Source organism: Cetorhinus maximus, chromosome 15 (genome assembly GCF_964194155.1).
Source record: "Cetorhinus maximus chromosome 15, sCetMax3.hap1.1, whole genome shotgun sequence".
Lineage (NCBI taxonomy): Eukaryota > Metazoa > Chordata > Chondrichthyes > Lamniformes > Cetorhinidae > Cetorhinus > Cetorhinus maximus.
In genome coordinates this window covers 71,295,191-71,314,926 of record NC_135893.1, presented here as the reverse complement: position 1 = coordinate 71,314,926, position 19,736 = coordinate 71,295,191, and the positions used below count along the sequence as shown (strand labels likewise).

Below are 19,736 nucleotides of genomic sequence, written 5' to 3'. Positions count from 1 at the left end.
ATGTCACTGACAGCAAGTTCATCCAATAAAATGGAAGCTGGCCAACCGGTAATATCAGGGACACATTGATGCATTAATGAATACAAGTACAATTAACAAAGTTCTAAATAAAGGCAACCCACTCGCTCAACTGAATGCTCAAGTTCAGGGCTACAGCATTTGCAACTCAACTCTGTTTTGGTAGCTCTCAGTCAGACCACCAGGTGGAGCAGCACATTGAAAGCAATGCATTGCACCTTGCAGTAGAGACTGACAACAGGCCCAGCTCTCCTGTTCAACGTCTCCCACTGGTGTGTCACCAAATGCATTATTCAAAATCAAAGGCGGCCCAGGAAGCAAAATACTGCCAAAGGGAAAAGTTAGGATATTAAATTGTGTTGACTAAGTTGTTCAATCTGTAAGAAGTAGGATCGGAATAAATCAAATGGCCCCCGGAGCCTGCTGCGCCATTTAGTAAGATCATGGCTGATCTTCTACCTCAACTTCACATTTCCACCCTGTCCCCTTATCTCTTGATTCCCTTAGTGTCCAGAAATCTATTGAGCCAAGTCTCAAGCAAACTCAACAACTAGGCATCCACAGCTCTCTGAGTAGAGTATTCAAGATCCACACTCTTCTAAGTGAATTTCTCATCTCAGTCTGAGATAGACGATCCCTTATCCCAATACTGCGACCTAGACTCTGCAACTAGGAGAAAACAGCCTCTCAGCGTCAAACCCTTTATGGATTTTATAAGCTTCAGCAAGATTACCTCTCATTCTTCCAACTCCAGAGAACATAGGTCAATTCTACTTAATCTCCCTTCACAGGACAGCTCTTCATCCCAGGAATCAATCTAGTGAATCTTTGTTGCACTCTTCTAAGGTGGTGGGGAGGGGGGATGGGAAAGAGATCCTTCTTTAAGGAAAGGAGACCAAAACTAAACACAACACTCCAAGTGTGGTCACACCAAAGCCCTACATAACTGTAGCAAGGCTTCCTTACTATTGCGCTCCTATGTAAGGGAAAATGTGAAAATTTGGACTTAATACAGCGCCTTCATGTTACAAAACATTTTTTTAAAATATATTTAAAGTCAGTCACTATAGTTAAGTCGGCAGATGTGACAGTAAATGTGTGTGCAAAGTTCTACAAACAGCATTCCAGCGACTAGGGTACAAAATCGAGGCTGGCATTCCAATGCAATACTGAGGGAGCTCTGCACTGTTGAAGGTGTCTTATTTTAGATTATTTATTAAACCAGGGTCTCATCTGCTCTCTCTCAGATGGATGCAAAAAATTCCATAGCCCTGTTTAAAGAGCAAGGAAATTATCCTAGATATCCTGGGCAATATTTGTCTCTCAACCAGTATCACTAAAATCAGATTGTCTGGTCATTATCACATTGTTTGTGGGGCCTTCTGTGCACAAATTAGTTTCTGTGTTTCTTACTTTGCAACAATGACTACATGTCAAGAAACTATCATTTTTTCCTAATATTGTTGTGGGATATTTTAAAGCAGGCTTACGTGCGTGTGTGTGTGTGTGTGTGTGTATATGTGTGTGTGTGTGTGTGTGTGGTTGTGTGTGGGGCGCTAATTTAATGAAAGACAGTTAGACTGCAAGATTTAAATTATCAAATAAGCGAGGTGTAAAAAAGGCTTTTGAAATGGAGATGAGTAAAGCTAGGGCGAAGCCCCAGCAGAGATGGTGTGAGTGAAATTTTCATTTTTAGGCAAGTGGAGAAGTGTTTGATTTTCAAAGGACATGGAAAATGTTTACAACTGGCAAGATAAGTAAGGCAAAATGATTACCTTTACTTTTCCCAAAAAGTACTGGCCATAATGATAACATGAAAGATTTTTATATTCTGGGAAAGGTAACTTCTAAAGACAAGTGGAGACAATGTGATTTACAAATCAAAAGGGATAAAATATATTTGAAGAAGGATGGAAGGCCATGTGAGGTGTGGCCATATGAGATCTTGAAAGGTGACTGTGTGAAACAGACTTAGGAAGAAGTCTCTAGACAACCTGCAGAAGTTTTCAATAACCAAAGTAGTGTTAAAAGCCTTTGGAAGTCCATTGACCAATGGGTGCTTGTGGTGTAATTGCTGGGTGACTTTATAAGTTTGGAATCTATTTGGACTGTTGCCTGAAAGGGGGTGTGCAGTTGGGAATCTGGTTAAGTAGAAATTTTGGGAACTGTTATAATTGTTTAACTGTAATCTTGTGTGTGCTTAAGTTTGTTCTTCTTTTATTAATAAATATTTTAATTTAATCTTTAAAATCTCTAAAGGACTCATTACTTCTGACTTCGGTGCACAAGCCTGCTTGTAATGAATACAAATTGCAAAATCATTATGATAGCATGGCCAAGTTTCCCTTGTGGACTTAGTCAGCCTGGCAAATACCTCCTGCCTATCATAACACTACACTTTACAAGAATACCAGTGGCTATAAAGCACTTTTGGACATCCCGAGGTCATAAAAGATATTATATAAATGAAAATCTTTCTTTCTTACTCCTTAAATAAAGTGAAAGCTAACATTGTGAAGGTAAACTAAATCTTCAGATTATTTAACAACTGCTCAGTATAGTTACAGACAATCATCAGTTCCAGGAAACAACACCCAACTGTGCCAAATGAGCTAAATGCTGGTTCAACACTGGTATATGTCAGTTTAATTAAGAAGTACAGAAGACAACGTGTGTCAGATACCAACCGTACTAGTTCATCAGCACAGGCTGTAGCAATCGCCTCCTCTGCTTGTCGTTCATAGTATTTGCATAGTATGTTCTCTGGCAATACCTTTTCCAGTTCACCATTGAGGAACGTGCAACTACAGCAACTATCCATACAGCTCAACTGGGACTGTAAACAAAAGAAAACCAGACACAATGACATCGTAAAACAAATCAAGTCTGTTGTTTGGCCATCATACATTCATAACCAAAAATGTTTGGTTATGAAAAATTGTATTTACCGGTCAACAACATCAATTAGACACATAACTGAGGTTGCAGAAAATCTTAAATAAATTAAATATAATCATTTAATGTTATCTTGATTCCCGGTGCAAGATTTGTACTACACAGAAGGCCACAAGAACCACAACCCAGAAAACTATTCACTTCTACTTAAATCCCAAATTGGCAGTATTTTTCTCTCAATCTATTCTCAGTTCTCCTTGATCCCGCAAAAATAGTCTTCTCTACTTTATCCCTCATCCTTCACATCATTCTCCATTGCAGATTCACAACCTGGCTTGGTCTTGACACTCCATTTAAGGAAGCTATTCTGATGGACTTCATACTGTTTCTCCAATTCCACTTTTTTGTGTGAAATTTCTCTTGCTTCCATCCGATAAGAAGTAACTTCATCCTGGCATACACTTCCATGGGACACATTCTAGTATCTCAACCAACTGGCTATTGTTCATGTTTGTGTCTGGATAGTGAATATCAACTGGCACTTGAAGCATTCCCTTTGCTCACCCAAATTCTACACAAGGCAAACATTTAAACTGTGATTGGTAGTTAGTGGTCAGGAGTATTAGCTTGCTATCTTTTCCATTTTCGACCCCAGGGGTGTGGGGAGGAAGGTAAACTTTAGCATTCCTTCTATTCTATTCTAACCTTTCAAATACCATTTACAATCTGACAATTATTGCAATCATTATCTTGTGCTTGTGCCTCTCTCTGTCTTCAATGTACTATGCCTACATAATACTCATCCAAGCCACGTTCCTTTCTTGTCAAAACAGCTTGTGCTAATTGCCAAGGCATAGGGTCACTTCCCCAATTAAAAATAGAGAATTAACTCAGTTCAGCTATCTCTAATATATACATTTCAACTTGTTAACTATACAAATGCAGTACAATGGTGAGGAATTGTTTAGCACAAAATAAACCAACAGATAGCATAATCTCTTGGGCCTGTTGTTACGCAATTTACTACAAAACCTGGTACATATTTGTACAATGAAATAGCTGTAACCAGGTGTATATCACAAAAAGGTACATTACTACAGAGATCAAGCTCTTTTTATTCCAGGTACACACTCAGACCGTAGCGATATAAGCCTCTAGTTTTTCTAAAGGCACTCCTTTTTAATTGAGTCTTTACCTTGCCAGCTCCAAACACAGCCTCCTGTGCATATTTCACGAGGCATTCTTTACAGAAGAGGTGACCATCACTGCATTGTGTCAACTCCTCAAAGGCAAATTCTCCGTAACAACAGCCACATTCAATCAGCTGTCCATCCTGCAAGCAGCAACAGTTGGATTTATTGCAGATTATTTTTATCCACATGCTGGACAATATACTTTTGACAATTTTGTACTGTTAAATAAATTCAAAATTATCCAGTAATTTGAATTAAGCAACTGGAACAGGACAGTGCTGGTGGATTTTCCAAGCATATTTTGAAAAATCCTGTCATTTCTATTGAAACCATCTCAAATTCTGAGTAGATGGCAGTGATGAAGGATGTCAATTAAGCAAAACAATGCTTTTTCAGATTTGCAGTATTTACTCTGACTGCATCAATCACTCTGGCTTGCTGTTGGTCACACCTAAGGCACAGTTCTATCAATACACCCAATCTCTATTTCATGGTCTTCATGAACAAAATTTCTAAAGCACTTTCATGGAGTATAGAATCTCCATGGATTCCTTCAAAGTTGCATTTAAGATTGAGCTAAAAGTGGGCTTATCTGAACCACACAGAAGTGCCACAATCAATCAGTTTGACTTTGGACATTCAAATGGAGAAGTGTGACCTAGATTTCAGTGGAAAAAATGTTAGGCAACACAATGCTCAATATTATGTTTTGAAGAGGCATGCTTTATCTATTGATGCTGGTGACTTAAGTGAGGGGTGCAGGGGTATCTGCATTATTAAAGAGATAATTGGCTGGTGACAATAGAATAATTCTTAGTATCAGCTCAGGACAACAGAAAAGCTGCAGAACTGCAATGACAACATTTTAATAAAATTTGCACCTTAAAAGAATTGTCTTACAAGAAAATAGATTGTTTTTAAACAAATGTTTTAAGCGTGTTGGGCTAGAAATTCTGGAGTGTCCGTGCTTATGAATATAGGGAGTTTGGGTGTCAGGCCTCAAAAGAATGAAGACAGTGCTGTGGGAGGAGTGGAAAACAAGGGTTAAAAATTTCAACATGGCTAGCACAGCAGCACACAGGTACATGATGGCTGGTGTGGGAAATGTTGAGTTGGGGGATTGGGGAGGGGGGAAAATGTGGAGAGTTTGGGGGTCACGACGGTGCTTTCTGCCCACCATTTTGGAGTCTTAGGTGTCCATTTGGTGCCTAAAAAATGGGTTTCCATGCAATCCGATTCCTAGATCCTTAAGTTTGTATTACAAATACTTGATTCCACTTTTTCCTGATGAAATCAGATGACATTATTCAAACATGTATGCAATATACTTAATTGACCAGACAAATTATGCACATCATTCAGCGAGCAAATGTTATCTAATGTGAAACTAGAAATCCACAAGGTGCAAGGCTTTAAAACAAAATAAAGTGCCTGAAATAACAGCAGCTAAATCAGCATCTGGAAAGACAAAAGACAGCTTAACATTTTGGTCCAAACCCTTTATCACAACTAGAAGGGAAAGATAGTGGAGTCCCTTAATAGAACTGACATAGAAGAGAAGAAAAGGAGCAAGAGTAGGCAAAAATTCAACATGTTAGCATTTAATTACAGCATTTCAAAATACAATCCTATGCTTGGATGGTTCTTAGCATGCCTACTTTCAACGCAGAATCTAAAAGAACAAATCACATCTGTTAAAAATCTAATAGCTGAGGAGATGCAGTGCTTTAAGATGCATAAATGGAACAATCAGATGGTTCTCAGCATGGCCACTTTTGAAAGAAAACAAGGTCACTTATAAAAGATTTATGAAGTTGGGTACTACTCTAAAGTTGGAAATTACAAACTAATATGCTGACTTGAAGTGTTGTACAGCTTGTGCTTACCTTTTGATATTGTTCTTCATTCATTTGCATAGCAAATTGAAAATCTGCATACTGCAAACAGAAAGAGAATAATAAGTATGACTCCAAGAATGAATTGCGAATCATCCAACTTTTTAGTTTTCTTTGCATGTTGTACTTTCCCCAATTCTCGATCTCCATTTAAGGCTCCTTTTTGAGATATGGTTTCATAGATGCCAAGTACCCTCCAGCATCCTAGCAACTTATTCACATGTGAAGTTGGACAGTCAACTACGGGAACAGCATATCAGGACAAATCCCATCATTTTCTGGGCACTTGCTATGGGAGTTGCTGGGTAGCAATCTGAAATGGAATTCTCACCACTTTGCTAAACTTGAGGTACTGAGGCTAGCTGTAGATAGTTCAGCAGGAATGGGGAACTCCAGACTATGACTCAGTTACACATTGCATGAACTGGTTCAGGCATCAGGGAACTTGCAGACTAAGTATTTTTTCCCTTGAATTTATGAGGAGCCAATAATTTCAAAACAGGAGAACACTAGAGAGAAAATTAAAGAGTTGGTCACTGAATGTTGCATTTGAGACATTTCAAATGGATATTTTATGTTCTAATTTTTCTAAATAATGACACAATTTGTTTTCTTCATCCTCATCACTCAAGTGCCACATTTACGCACGCTGGTAGCAAGTTCTAGAAGTACTGTGTTATTTAAATTTGATACAAGGTTCTGAGGATTTTTTACAAGCTCCTTCCCAAATCATCCTCTACTTTCACATCCAACCCTGTCAGCCCCCGCTCATGCAACATATAACCTCTGACACATTGCACATAATGTTACAAGAGGTCCACTAAAATATATATTTAAAATGTGGGCCAAGGTATATAATAGAAAGCAATACACGAGAAAAAGAATGCAATGGGGGAGGATGTGAAATGGGAAATAGAATTGGGAGTGGAGGCCAGGGGTGGGGGGGATAAACCAAATAGAAAAGAACAATGAAGATTAATTGACCATGAAATGCACCAGTGCCAAGCCCATCTATTATCACCTAAATTTCTATCCAAATCACCTAATTCCACCAACCCAACCAATCAGTACTGATCAGGGGATTCCACCTGGCACCATTGTGGGTCTGTATGATGCAGCACCAATTTTAAGTAAAAAATGGAAGCTGAAAAATGCATAAGAATGCAACTGCATGCTGAATCATGAAAGATTATGCTGTTTAAGTCAGAAATGTGGTTTAAGCAAAACTGCTGGTGCGAAGAACATATATTTCACTTGGAAACTTTTCAACAAAAAAGTAAAAGATAGAATGATTATAGCACAGAAGCAGTCCATTCGGCCCATCGAGTTCATGCCAGCTCAGCTAGTTCCACTCCCCATGCAAAGCTTTTCTACTCAGATAATTATCCAATTCCCTTTTGAAAGGCACAATTGAACCTGCCTCCACTACACTCTCATGCAATGCATTCCAGATTGCAACCACTTGTGCAAGAATGCTTTTCCCCATGTCACCTTTAGTTCTTTTGCCATTCACCTTAAATCTGTGTCCTTTGGTTCTCAATCCTTCCACCAATGGAATAATTTTCCTGTACCAACTCTGTCAGGATCCCTCATGATTTTGAATTTTACTATCCTCTTACTATTTATGTGCCTGTAGAAGACTTTAGCATTCCCTTTTGTTAGCTGCCATTCTTTTCTCTTTTCTTTCTCTTTGATCTCTCATTTCTTTTTCACTTCCCCTCTGAACTTTCTAGTTTCAGCCTGGTTCTCACCTGCATTACCAGCCCAATATCTGTCATATGCATCTTTTTCCTATTTCATCTCACTTCTCTTTAGTTATCCAGGGAGCTCGGTCTTTCTTCGTCCTACTTTCCCCTCATGGGAATGTACCACAAAGGTACCCAAACCATCTGCTTTAAAAGACAGCCCATTGTTCCATTACAGCTTTGCCCATCAATCTTCGATTCCAATTTATCCAGGTTAAGTACACTGTCACCCCACTGAAATTGGCCCCAATTAAGTATTTTTTTCTCTGTATTGCTCACCTAAACCTTATGATATCATGACCATTGTTTCTTAAATGTTCCTTACTGACACTTGACCCAGCTCATCTTCCAGAATCAGATCCAGCAATACTTCCTTCCTCATTGGACTGGAAACATACTGGTCGAGAAAATTCTCCCAAAGACACTTAAGAAACTCTTTTCCCACTCAGTCCTTCACACTATTACTATCCCAGTCTATATTAGGATAACTAAAGACGCCATTATCACTACTCTAAAGTTCTTGCACATCTCTGTAATTTCACAGCAAATTTGCTCTTCTACACATTTCCCACTAGTTGGTAGCATATGGAATATACCCAACAGTGTAATGGCACCTCTATTGTTTCTCAACTCTAACCAAATTTTCCCATCTAAAACATCCTCTCTCTCCAGTACTGTAATATTCTCCTTATTCAATATTGCCGTCCTCCTTTTTTTCCTTCTCTATCTTTCCTGAACATTTTGTATCCAGGAGAAGGGTCTTTTTAATTCAGGAAGATCAGAAGCTTCGCTCTCGCCAATAGTACAATACCTAGCATAAGAAAACTGAAGAAAACAGAATCCTGCCCACAAAATGTTTAAATCATGTCCCTTGAGATAAACGTTCAAAATCTTGAAACTTCCACTTTTGTACAATCCCCCAAGTTCATGCTCTCCTTCTGAATGTGTCATTCACCTCTTCCATCTCTTTCATCTTCTGATGGAAGAACTCCAGTTCTTGTCGCACAAGTGGATGAAGGCCATCCTGGTCATACGATCTCCAGTGTCGTCTTTTGTTTTCTAGAAAGCGCATCTGTCTCTCTATTTTAAAGGCACCTGAGGAAAATGCAACACAAAGCTAGAATGAAAAGCTTCCAATTTTAACCCTTCTAGCTGTGCCAAAATGAATAGACGTACACATTTTGAAAAATCCAATGCATAAACCTATTTTGGTTTTTAAAATTTTTCCAATTCTTGCAGACGGCCAACACTTTACATTTAAATGGTTTCGAGTGAATGGGGCACACAAAACCAATGTTTAAGACCACATTGAAATACTTGAACTTCAGTGGAGGTACAAGCTCATTCCATAATCAGAGTTATTATGGTAACACTATCTGGCTTTCATTATAATGGTGTTCTTGGAAGATTTTAAACTGCTTCCAATGATTGGGACTAAAACAGAGTCCACAGCAGCACGAAGGTTGCCAAGCACAATAAAAGAACACATTTCCATTTGTTAGCAGACAGCTTCTCCCAGACTGTTAACAAAAGTGTTACCTTCGTTTTTCAACACAAGAGTCATTATGACAAACCCCGCAAGGAAGAGAAAAGATGTAAATAATCTGTGCTTATTCAAGCTGTTCTTCAATGTGACTGCCAATATTCCATTCTGAACAACCTCAGAAACAGGCTATATATGAATATTACAATTTTTGCAAATGTACTAGGAGATGTGAATGCCTTATTATACATAAACATGCAATACATTCAGAATGCTCTGTGTAATATACGCTGCATATTAACACCCATCCCCAGTACTTGGCATGCTTGTGGCAAGGAGAGATGGATTATTTTTCCAAATTACTCAAATGAACTACAAATGGAATTGGAGCCTACTCCATTCACTTAAATGTAACAATGAGCACTTAAAAATTATGGCTAAATTAGATTTTACTATTTCGAGGGACATTAATCCAAACTGTCAGGACCAAAAGCCTGGGTGTTCCATACAGTAGCAGCTTTCATTCCTTACCTTGTTCAAATTTGAAACTGATTGAATTAGATGAGCTCATTTCTTTTCGTCTGCTCTTTTTCTGACTGGATTGTGGTGAGTTTTCCTGCCACTGCTTAATTGCATCTGATAAGGCCTGCACAACAAGCAGCAGGGAAAATGTTAAAACAGCAGCCACAGTACACAGGTCATACAATAAAAACAGTTGGTCTTCAGATGTCATTCGTAAACTAAAAAGTTAATAAATAAATTACAAGGGAAAGCAGGTGAAGCCCCTTATGCGATGGTTAAGCGTAATTGCCTTTTCCAAATGGAAGAAATTCATAATAGACTTTTACCTTGCCATGGCTGTTGGTGTATCTACATGAATGCCATGAAAATGTTAAAACTGAGCTTACTTAACATACAACTCAAATCACAAATAGTTGCATGATGATAGTTCAGATGATAAAACAGATGATAGGTCGCCAGTCAAAAGAAAATATTGTTTGGAGCAACAACAATTAGTTTTGTAGTCTATTCAAATGAAAGTAAAAACACTTTTTAAATACACAAAAGCAAGATTACATTCACAGAAATTAATGCACTGTGCAAAACTGGAAGGCAGCAGCATGACAATCATTTTGTTCTGGTGACCTCTGCTTGCTTTTGTATAGGCATTAGGAGTATTACTTGTGTAAATCAACTAACAAAAGGATGCCAGGCAAAGAACCAAGAACATACTGTCAATACATTAATCATCTTCCCAGCTACAGTGAACTCATTACACAAACATATCACTTCCATCATTTAGAGAGGTTAGAAAAAGTAAGGAAACAATTTGAGTCCAACACTACTGACACTCACTATTCACTCAGTTCAGTCTTAACTTCAACCATTAGATTTTACTGTTGAGAGAGTAAAGCACACGAGCAATGTCTACTAACAAGAATGGAGTGCTGCAACAGTGTAATGTTGCAAAACAACATTTTGTATTTTCCTCTCAAACATTTTGTTGCTTGCCCTCCTCTCCCAAAAGTGCTAACAACTTGCATTTTTATCGTGCCTCAATGTAATAAAACATCTCAAGGGACACGATAGGAGCCATTAAACAAAATTTGATACTGAGCCAGATAAGCAGACATCATGACAGGTGACCAAAAGATCGAATGAAGAAGTAGATTTTAAGAATTGGCTTTAAGGAGAGGAGAGCAGCAGAGAGGCAGCGAGGCCAAAGAAGGGAATTCCAAGTTTAAGGCAGAGGCAGCTGGAGGCATGGTTACCAAAGGAGTCGATGTTTTTCCAGCACAGATTATTGGATAATAACAATGAACAGGAAACATGCCTGATGTTTTCTCAACGTAGCCCGAGAAAATGAAACAGATTGTAGTTCTGCTCTACTGTCCCAGCTGAGATCAGCACTCAGCAGAATAGGGGTCTAGAGATATTGTTTCTGGAACCTTCCAGGTCTGCACGGCCCATCTACTAACTGGATAAGCACACAGCCATGACAGAAGCTTAATTTTTAAGCTAACCAATCATACTTCCCAGAAGCATGTATCAAAATTAATTCTTCATGGTCTTTGTCTGCCATTATTTCCTCTGTCTTAGGTGATGGTAAGGCAACACCCAAATGCTTGACTAACAAAGAATGGAAATGGGTAATCCACTCCATTTTCGCATAGCATGCTGTGTGCACACACAGACCATGTGCTTGAATGACTTGTACAAGATTAAATTCTTTTTCAGATTAATAAAACATGAACCATTTCCTAATGCACATTTTCCTCGTGCATTAAATAAACCAATTTGGTACATAAAATCAGCTTCAATAATTTGTTATCCTGAACCTCCAGCCTATGTAACTCGCCATCATTTCTGATAGTCATCATTGAAGTACATAGCAGAAAGTTTCCATATCCCTCTATGACCAAACTTTATCTGCTTCACACATTGATCTCCGAGCAGGTAAATTGCAGAACATGACAGTGTATATTAGTATATCCATAATGCTGCCATCTAAATGTCAGAACTGGGGTGGATCCTTTATTTGTTCAATACAGTTATAAGTAATCAATAAATAAAACAAAAACTGAAAAGGAGAAAATAAAAACAAGGTAAAAGCACCTGGCAGTACAAACCTTGCGGGTGATTGCATAGTGTCCCTTGAGCTCGTGTAAAGCCCATTTGATGTCTTGGCTGTTTAACATTTTGAAATCTGCCATGAGGAGGTCAGAAGCCTGAAGAAAACATTGCTGGTTCACAGGAGCAAGCTTTGAAAAGTCAAAAAAATCCATTTTGGGTTTCTGTTCAATAGAAAACATACACACATGCACAAATTCATTAGTGCATAATAATTGTTCAGTTAAGTATCTTGTACCTAGAGGAAAACTGGCACAACCAACATGTTAATGGCATTTCTAACTTTGTATTTACTACCTTTTTAGCAACTCAAAACCATTAATAAGAGGGAAAAAAAAAACAATAACCAAAACAAGCAACATGCAATATGCAATTCTAAAGGGCAAAAGCTTTCCTTAATCTGACAGATTCTCTCCCCCTATTCCCTTAACCAGAACAGTTTAGGCTAGGCACTCTGTGTCATGTCCCTCTATCCCCTGTGGCAGGAGATAAACCTGCTGCAAAGCACAATAGTTAAATCCAGCTTCCCCCAAGCTCTTGGAGTAAAAGGATATTCCATATGGAATGGCGGGAATAAGCCAAATTACCTCTTCATTACTTTCAAGCAAACTGCTGCTGTGTGTGAAAATTAAATCTTTCTTCGGATAATCAGGATTTTCCAGGAGGTGGTTGCACAAGCTGAAAACAAGGGTGGAACACATGTTGGTACAAAATTTTTTATTTGTATAAACTCACAAGCAGCTTCCTATCTATGTCGAACAGAAGGGCAGAATCATCCATTCAGTGCTATTCAATGCATAATGATAAGTGAGGGGAGGAGTAGAAAATATATTTCATGGAAACCAATGTGCAAGTTTCAGTGAAGACTATAACCACTGGGGATTTGGTACCTTTTAAAATGTAAAGGCAGTAACCAGAGAACACAGATTTCAGGTGACAAACAAAAGAACTAATGACAACATGAGGATTCTTTTTTTTCCTTTTTAAGGCAGTGAGTTGTTGTGATCTGGGATGCATTTCCTGAAAAGTTGATAGAAGCATATTCGATATGAACTTTCAAAAGGGAAAGAAAATACAAGGGTTATAGAGGCAGACTCAGGGAGTGGGACTAATTGGCAACCTCTTGCAATCAGGCTGTACAGGTGTCATGTGCCAAATGGCTTCCTTTTGTGCTGTATTACTTTATGATTGCAAGAATTCAAATTCATCAGATATGGTCCCTAATCAGTGTTTCGGGGAACTCCATCTGCACAGTTGGTATTGTTTGGGAGAATCACCGACAAAAAATGTCACATTCAGCAATACAATGTTCATGAACTGTTTTAAATTATATTTTTAGTATCCCACTGCCTTCATTTTCTATTGATCACAAAGTCACATCATATTTTCCGTTAATTTCCATATAATTATAACAATACACTTACACATTTAAATCCCAGATTTCATTTGTCGTAATCAGCTCTTCAACAAACTGCTCTTCTATATCGGGAAACAGATTCACCTGTAAGAAAAGTCAAGCTAAATTAAAATGGCATGCTCGAAAAACAAAATCTTGGTTAGCTGAATATTACATACATGAAGAATTTACTATCCCAAAAACAAAACTGAATTTTTATTGCTCGTTTGCACCAAATGGAGGAATTGCTCTATTAACCCAATGCCCATGCAACTTAAATTCTTGAATAAATTGTTCTCAAAAATTAGGAGGGGGCAGACAATTATTTCACACTAATCACCCCTTGCATTCTAAGATTGCCTATTAATTGTGGACTACAGGCGTCTTTTGCTGTTCAGCTGCATGCAGGATCCAACAAAATGGGTTGACACTGCAGCATTTCATTTGATACTTTCATAGTCAACAGAAAAAAAGATTTTCAAACCATTATTAGTCTGGTGGGCTCAAAACCTAAACATCAGAGCTGAAAGGACACTTTCTCTTTCAAATTGAATTGTGGGTATTGTTTGCAAGGCCAGCTTTCAATCACCCATAATAGCATTCAAGAAGCTGGTGAGCTGCCTTCACGAACTGCTGCACTCCGTGTGACGCAGAGACTCTCTGTGTTATCAAGGAGAGAGTTCAAGGATTTTGACCCTGAGACAGTGAAAAAGAGGTGGATATTGCTGCAATTCAGGATGGTGACTTGCATGTGTCCTGCAAGTGCCCTTGCCCTTCCAAGTGACAGTCACAGCTTGCGAGGTGCTGCTGAAGCAGCCTTAGCAAGTTGCTTCACTAAATCTTGTACATGATACATTTCACAGCCTTGGTGAACTGGTGGTGAAGATAGTGAATGTTTGAGGTGGCCACTGGGCCGCTTTGTCTTGGATGGTGTTGAGCTTCTTGAAAGCTGTAGGAGCTGCACTTTCACCCAGGCAAATGGAGTGTATTCCATCACACTCCTGACATGAGCCTTGTGGATGGCAAACCAACTGTGGGGAGTCAGGAGATGAGTTGCCACAGAATTCCCAGCTCTGACCTGCTCTTGTAGCCACAGTATTTTCCATTGAATCTCAATGATTTCAATTTTGCTAGGGCTCTTGATGCTAAACTCAGTCAAATCCTGCCTTGAGTTCAAAGGCAGTCACTCTCACCTCACCTCTGGAATTCAGCTCTTTCACCAATCTTTGGACCAAGGCTGTAATGAGGTCTGTAGTTGAGTGGTCCTGGCAGATCCTAAACTGAGCATTAGTGAGCAGGTTATTGCTGAGTAAGTAAAGCTTGATAGAACTGCTGACGACCCCAACTATCAAATTGCTGATGATCTAAAGTAGACTGATGGGGTGGTAATTGGCTGGATTTGATTTGTCCTGCTTTTTGTGGACATGACATACCTGGGCAATTTTCCACTTGGTTGAGTAGATGTCAGTGTTGTAGCTGTATATTTTGGCTACAAGTGCAGCCAATTCTGGAGTAGAAGTCCTCAGCACAACAGCGTTGAAGTTATTGTGGCCTTTGCTGTGTCCAGTGCACTCAGCTGTTTCTTAATGTCATGTGGAGTGATGTTAGCTGAAGACTAGCATCAGTGATAGTAGGGCCATCAGGAGTTGGCCAAGATGGATCATCCACTCAGCAATTCTGGCTGAAAATAGTTGCAAATGCTGAAGCCTGGTCTTTGCCACACACGTGCTGGGCTCTGCATCATTGAGGATGGTGATGTTCATGGAGCCTCTTTCTCCAGTTCATTGCAATTGGCCACCACCATTTACAGGACTGCAGAACTTTGATCTGATCCATTGGTTGTGGGTTCACTTAGTTCTGTTTATAACATGCTGCTTCTGATGTTAACAATGCACATGGTCCTGTGTTGTAATTCCACCAAGTTGACAATTCATTTTTAGGCATGCCTAGTGCAGCTCTTGGTGTGCTCTCCTACGCACATTGAACCAGGGTTGATCCACTGGCTTGATGGCAATGGTAGAGTGAGGAATATACTGGGCCGCGAAGTTACAGATCAAGAAAAATAGCCATTTTGAAAAGCTATCAAAATAAATTATTTTACAGTCAGATATCTGTCCAATTCCTTTTAGCTCTTAATAATAGACTACCCTCCTCCTCCTTCTCCACCTCCAAGTTAGATTACCCCAGTGAAGTCAGTTTTCCCATTGTTACAATTAAATATTATTTTGCATTTCTTACAAGGTCACTTTGCTCATGACCTACACAGCAGTTTACTTTCAAACATAGTTGTGCCATTCTCTGCAAAAACTGTTGCTAAAGTAAAAGAAAAGTTGCCATATTGAAGAAGAAAAAATTGGCAAATGCTTCAATAAACTCCAACAACATGCTACAAAAAGACTACCCACACTCTTCCAGACACCGAAATACATGCCAATACAACAACACCTTAAAGTAGTAAAATGTCCCAAGGTGCCTCACAGGAACAAGTAGACACCAGGCCAGATAAGGAGATGAGTAATCAAGTGTGGTCAAAATGTAGGTTTTGTGGAGCACAGCGTTTTAAAAGATAAAGAGGTAGAGAGACATAGGAGTGAATTCCAGAGCCGAGGGCCTAGCCAGAAAATAAAACTGCTAATGGTACACCTATAAAAATCTGGGATACTCAGAGATCTCAGGAAGGTTGCAGGACTGGGGGAGGTTACAGGAATAGGGAGGGGTGAGGCCATTGAAGGATTTGAAAACTACGGTGAGAATTTTTAAACTGAGGGATTGCCTAACGGGGAGCCAATGGAGGTCAAAGTGAGCACAGGAATGAGACTTCATGTGGGTTAGGGTGTGGAGGGGGTATCCTCAAGCCATCACAAAATATTAAAAGCATTCAACAATAAACAATTACTTTTTTTTGGTGTTGATATTTTCCCCTTGTGTTATGTCCCCTAGGTGGTCTGATGGTTACAGCATCAAATCTGCCATATAGGAAGGAATGTGTAACTATGAACAGCCACTGCTAAAGGGATGAAAAAGGCAGGAATCGTCAAGTGCTGGGCACCATTGTACTTCCACAGCTACAAATTTGAACAGTGGTTCCAAAAAAAAAAGGGTTAGGAGAAAAATTCCAGTATAGGAACCAAAAGAGCATAGGAACAAAGTAAAAAGGGACTTATTCTGTAACTAATGATAACCGTGTGGTAGCATCGAGCTTGAGTATTGCTGAAAAAAGACTTTTCTGTCAAAGCTTTTCGTCTTGCACACATCAGAACAAATCGCAAGAAAATACCAATGTCACGGGGAAACAACACATTTATACTATATGAGAAGGAAGTGCTGATTGGTTGGGGCATTGCCGTGGAGAACGCACCAATTGATGGTGACTGACCAGTTAATTGCCAAGCATTGATTGAAATTTAAACCAGGCAGCTTGACTCTGCTTGGTCAAGGCATTGCCCTGGGGAATGAACCAGCGAATGGCTGTCACTTATTTTGTTTAGCTGAGCCCAACAAGCAAGGTAAAGACCATACCCAACTAGCCCGTGCTTGCAAAACTCAAAACAGTGTCCAACATTAGACGTGATTCCACAATTGGACAACATTTGCTAAATAATCCTCAGTGTGCTAAGAATGCTAAGAATTACACTGACAACCAAATTAAGATTACCAGTTGGGCTTGCAGTGTGGCGCATTTGCGTATACTGGAAGCTACATATATTAATACACAGATATTTGCAGATAGAAAGAACATGTACACACAATGCGCCTGTTTCAGTTAAACAAAATAAGTGACAGCCATTCACTGATTCATGTGCCAGGGCAATGCCTTGACCAATCAGAGTCAAGCTGCCTGGTTTAAATTTCAAACAATGTTTGGCAGTTAACTATCAGTCACCATCAACTGGTGCATTCTCCATGACAATGCCTCTACCAATGAGTCCACTTGCCAACCAATCAGCACTCTCTCCTCATACATGAGAAATATGATGTTTCTCCGACACTGGTATTTTCTTGCCAATTGTCCGGATGAGTGCAAGATGTAAAGCTTCGACAAAAAATCTCTTTTTTTCAGCAAAACTAATGATAAGGGAAAGAAAGAATCAACAAAGGTCAGGGAAAGAAATCAAGCTTCATGCCAGCAGGAAAAGTGAATTCCAGTCGTTTGTGACACAATTAGACCCCAGAAAGAAACAGTAGTGCAGCAATGTAGAATTACCAGATTTTACAGAGGATTGTAAATTATTTATGCAGTTCATTAAAGACCAATGAGGTAAATGAACAGATAATCCGTTTACTTTTAAATGTTAATCAAAAGATAAACTTTGGCCCAGGAAACCAGGAAAGTCCTCCTGCTCTTCCAGCAGTGCCATGGGATCTTTTACATCCACCTGACAATGCAGGTTTAATGCCTCACCCCTAAAGACAGCATCTGTGACAATGCAGCACTCCCTTGGTACTGCACTGGGTTGTCAGCCTAGATTATGTGCTCAAATCTCAAGAGGCACTTGAACCCACGATCTAGTTCAGACATGAGTGCAACCACTTAGCCAAGCCTAATGCTCTTATCTCAAATAGTACCCCTTTGGTATATCTTTGGCTGGGTCAGAAATAAAAATGACAGCTGTAACCACTTTAAAAAAATAAATGCAGTGACATGAAAGCTTAAAACAGCAGCTTTCAGGTGCTTGCTTTTCCCAGATGATCTTTCCTGATCTATATTCCAGCAAATCAGTTTGTTTAAAACAGCACTTCCACATTCCAGTAATATTTTTGTACCACTATGATATTAAAATTGCATTTAACATAATATTCTCTAACTTTTTTTCTATATTATTGATCATTTACAATAGTGATGATTACACAACATAAAAGGCCTCTGCATTATCATGTTTATTGTTTGGTAATTTATTAAGTGCTGTAACTTGACTAAACCATAGCAGGATAATCGAACTTAACTGCACAACGCTCAGTTCAGACAACTATTTGACCATGGCAGGTTGTAACCCAGTATATGTTTTAAAGTCTTCGGACTTGATGTACAAAATATTAGGCAATCTAGACAGGGGAAACCAGGTCTACAAAGAAATGCTTTACTAATCATTGGGCCTCAGAAACACGCACTGTTTGCACCTGAAATGGTAATCAAAAAAATATGAAGTAATCAGACAATTGAGTGAAAGTGAATACTGCTGTTAAGATTAGTAGAGTCAGGTGCTGTACTTTAAGTCAGTTTATTAAAATATAGTAACTGCCAGTAACTGCCGTGAAAGACGTCTATTATAGAAAATATATAAATATATATATTATATATATTTTTGATATTCGTTCATGGTATGTGGGTGTCGCTGGATAGGCCAGAAACAGCACCTCATCTTCCGACTAGGCACTTTACAGCCTTCCGGGCTGAATATTGAATTCAACAACTTTAGATCTTAAACTCCCTCCCCCCATCCCCACCCCGTTTCTTCCCCCTCCCTTTTGTTTTTTTCAATAATTTATATAGATTTTTCTTTTCCCACCTATTTCCATTATTTTTAAATCTACAACTAATACCTTGTCAGTCTTTCCACCCCACCCCCACTAGAGCTGTACCTTGAGTGTCCTGCCATCCATTCTTAATTAGCACTTTTCTTAGATAATATCACCACCTTCAACACCTCTTTGATCCTTTTGTCTGTGACATCTTTTGATTATCTGCTCCTATCACTGCTTGCTTGTCCCTACAACAACCCCACCCTCAACTTCTCTCCCCCCGCACCCCACCTTAAACCAGCTCATATTTCACCCCTCTCCTAACTATACTCAGTTCTGTTGAAGGGTCATGTGGACTCGAAACGTCGACTCTTTTCTTCTCCACCGATGCTGCCAGACCTGCTGAGTTTTTCCAGGTAATTCTGTTTTTGATTTGTATGGCTAGTCCAGTTTAGTTTGTGGTCAATGGTAACCCCCCCAAGATGTTGATTGTGGGGATTCAGCAATGGTAATGCCATTGAATGTCCACGGGAGATAGTTAGAAAATCTGTTGCTGGATATGGCCATCGCCTGGCACTTGTGTGACACGAGTGTTACTTGCTCCTTATCACCCAAGCCTGAATATTGTCCAGATCTTGCTGCATATGGACACGGACTGCTTTAGTATCTGAGGAGTTGTGAATGGTGCTGAACATTGTGCAGTGAACATCCCCACATTATCATGGAAGGACAGTCATTGATGAAGCAGCTGAAGATGATTGGGCCTAGGACACTACCCTGAGGAACTCCTGGAGCGATGTCCTGGGACTGAGATAACTGACTTCCAACAATGAACAACCATCTTCCTTTCTGCTAGGTATGACTCCAACCAGTGGACAGATTTCCCCCAGATTCCCATTGACTTCAGTTTTGCTTGGGCTCTTTGATGCTACACTGAGTCAGATGCTGTCTTGATGTCAAGGGTAGTCACTGGTCCTCACCTCTTAGGTTCAACTGTTTCGTCTATGTTTGGACCAAGGC

General features: G+C 39.4%; 1 protein-coding gene across 3 annotated transcripts in view; it reads right to left on the bottom strand.

Annotated features, from left to right (window-relative positions):
- The window catches only part of rnf216 (ring finger protein 216), a 187,634-nt gene that overhangs the window by 146,213 nt on the left and 21,685 nt on the right, over nt 1-19,736 (bottom strand). For 2 of the 3 annotated variants that reach the window (XM_078558616.1, XM_078558614.1), the window contains exons 6-13: nt 13,285-13,361; nt 12,448-12,538; nt 11,860-12,024; nt 9,761-9,875; nt 8,702-8,841; nt 5,993-6,043; nt 4,109-4,246; nt 2,706-2,854 (exon numbers count right to left, since the gene is read on the bottom strand). In XM_078558616.1, the coding sequence (XP_078414742.1) occupies nt 2,706-2,854; nt 4,109-4,246; nt 5,993-6,043; nt 8,702-8,841; nt 9,761-9,875; nt 11,860-12,024; nt 12,448-12,538; nt 13,285-13,361 (926 nt within the window). The remainder of the gene's footprint in view (nt 1-2,705; nt 2,855-4,108; nt 4,247-5,992; nt 6,044-8,701; nt 8,842-9,760; nt 9,876-11,859; nt 12,025-12,447; nt 12,539-13,284; nt 13,362-19,736) is intronic. The other variant, XM_078558615.1, reaches the window with a different exon arrangement.